Raw genomic sequence first — 2,303 nt, forward strand, 5'->3', positions numbered from 1 at the left:
TTGTATGTTGCAGATGAGCATTTGACCGCCATTCACAGGTGAAATAGAGTAGGCCTAGAGAAACATTAAGACTTCTTTGGTACATTTCATGTTTATTTACCATTAATTTTTTTTATTGAGACGTTCCAAGTGCCTGTGACTAGTACTAGTAGTAGTAGTAGTAGCAGTAATAACACTATTTTTATCATTGTCAATTTATCGAGTGTGATCATACAATTTAGAACCGATATATTATATACCTTGAGAGTGACATCACAGAGTTTTCCTATGCGTCTTATATGTTCGATGACTGGATAACCAAGCACTGGGAGATCTTTTTTCTCAAACACAACAACTTGATCTACCTCTTTTTCCTCCATCTTCAAACTGTTGACTTGTGACGGGTAAGCGTGCTGCCCCCTCTCGGAAGTCATACACAACTTTTACTAACCTTTTTTTTAAATAGGCTCATAAATAATATCAAGAGTATATAATAGAGATGATAGCGTATAAAAGAATAGTATAAAAATAGTATAGAAGATGCATATCTCTATTATGTACTCTTAATAATATCTAGTGTATTTATGGTGTCAGCAGTTAATTCCACATATATATTCGCGTTTTATAATTATTTTTCACACTAGATGTCGCCAAAGAGTCATATTTGAACCACTGATTTGCAAATGACATTTCTATAGATCTTAATGCCATTGGATGGTGGCGCCCCTAACGGGAAGAAAGAATCATATCTGTCACCGTTTCTTTCTCGCTCTTTCCCTCTCTTCTACTGATTTTAGTTGCCCCTCGTGCTGTCATGTGTCACTGAGAACACCTACATATTATTTTGCTCTGACGATGAGGAACTTGCTCGTGTAGCATTGCATACGTAAAGCTACGTTGTAATATAATTTGCCGAAACTGCGTGATGAACCAATATCGTTTATCCAAAAACCTTTTCTATTTACTGTGCAGTTATTGTATTTATCACAGTAGTATTTCCTTCATTTTGCTTGAATAGTGTAAGCAACATTTTGACCAGAAAAAAAACAAGGAAATAACAGGCACACGTAGTTATTAAATAAGAAATACTTTAAGATATTTTTTTTTATTTCGAGTGAATACTAAATTTGCGTTTAAAATAATTAAACCCAATTTAATGAAAATATGTATTAAACCTACAGTAATGGCCTCCTTCAAATAAATTCACCAACCTATATTCACCATGATTGAAACATAAAACGAAGTTGCTGTTTTGAATTTTTTTATTTCATCATCCTCCACAATGTCTGTGAATAATAAAAAACATGCATGTTCCAATATGTACATGTCCAGGCCGACGCTGCGTAGAGTGATCGCCAATGATGTTGGTGTGCGATCAATCAAACAGACCTAAAAAGGAGAATGAATCACAATGAGTTTCTTATCAGGTGCACAAAAATCACAAACCTGACATCCTGCATCTGTGTGCCAGACCTATACTTCAACTCTAGACAAGGATTAATTTTCTGCTTACTGACGCAGAGACATAATATATCACAAAATGGTTGTTCAATACAATATCAAATATCACTAGAGCAATTTTTCACACTTGTTTTACTCACCAAAGCCCATATCATCATCAGACTCTTCCGATTCTTCCTTCGTGGCTGCCGGCGCTGTAAGTCGATTAAAATATGTTTAGAACTTCATTATATATTAGTTTTAATTGAAATTTTCCACAGGTCCCACCATTTCAATAAAGATTTAAACTTTAGCAACCGAACAGCATCCATCCTTAGGGAGCTGTGACGTTTTAAGTAGTTTCAGCTTGCACGTGATTGGAATTTGATGTTAATAACAGTATAAAGTATTAATAATAACTCTTGATACTATATTATGATGGTGCGAAATCGAATCGAATCGGAAGCCAGACTAATGTAAAATTTTAGTGAGTATTTGAGATTCAGGGAGATTGTATGCAGTACTGAGTATGCAAATATATTGGTTAAACAATCCGAATCCTCGAACCATAGCTTATTATTCTGAAACCTTATTGCTTACAGAAAGTATAAAAACATTGTTAGGACACTATATAGCCAGTTTTGAAATAGCAGTCCATCTCCCAGTCATGGACTAGTAACTCCTGGGCAGGGCAAGCTCATTTTTATGGAATTTAGTATAGGTTATCAAAACAAGAGCCGCAGAGCGTCTGGGCTCATCTGAGGTCTGTTGCTATCATTATAAACATAAAATTTCAGTCGTGCGTAGTACCACATTTGTTAGGCGCAGATATGCAGACACGCAGTTGCGTACTCATCATTGTTAGGACACGTCCACTATCGCAG

General features: G+C 35.5%; 2 protein-coding genes across 2 annotated transcripts in view; both read right to left on the reverse strand.

Moving 5' to 3' along the window:
• The window catches only part of LOC106814234 (kelch-like protein 18), a 26,170-nt gene extending 25,809 nt beyond the window's left edge, over positions 1-361 (reverse strand). The window contains exon 1 of the mRNA XM_014818532.1: positions 240-361. Within this exon, the coding sequence (XP_014674018.1) occupies positions 240-359 (120 nt within the window). The 5' untranslated portion in view covers positions 360-361. The remainder of the gene's footprint in view (positions 1-239) is intronic.
• An 862-nt stretch (positions 362-1,223) lies between these two features.
• Positions 1,224-2,303, reverse strand: part of LOC106814235 (60S acidic ribosomal protein P1-like) — a 3,900-nt gene continuing 2,820 nt past the window's right edge. The window contains exons 4-5 of the mRNA XM_014818534.1: positions 1,581-1,634; positions 1,224-1,368 (exon numbers count right to left, since the gene is read on the reverse strand). Of these exons, the coding sequence (XP_014674020.1) occupies positions 1,355-1,368; positions 1,581-1,634 (68 nt within the window). The 3' untranslated portion in view covers positions 1,224-1,354. The remainder of the gene's footprint in view (positions 1,369-1,580; positions 1,635-2,303) is intronic.

Source organism: Priapulus caudatus, unplaced genomic scaffold (assembly GCF_000485595.1).
Source record: "Priapulus caudatus unplaced genomic scaffold, Priapulus_caudatus-5.0.1 Scaffold889, whole genome shotgun sequence".
Taxonomy (NCBI): domain Eukaryota; kingdom Metazoa; phylum Priapulida; class Priapulimorpha; order Priapulimorphida; family Priapulidae; genus Priapulus; species Priapulus caudatus.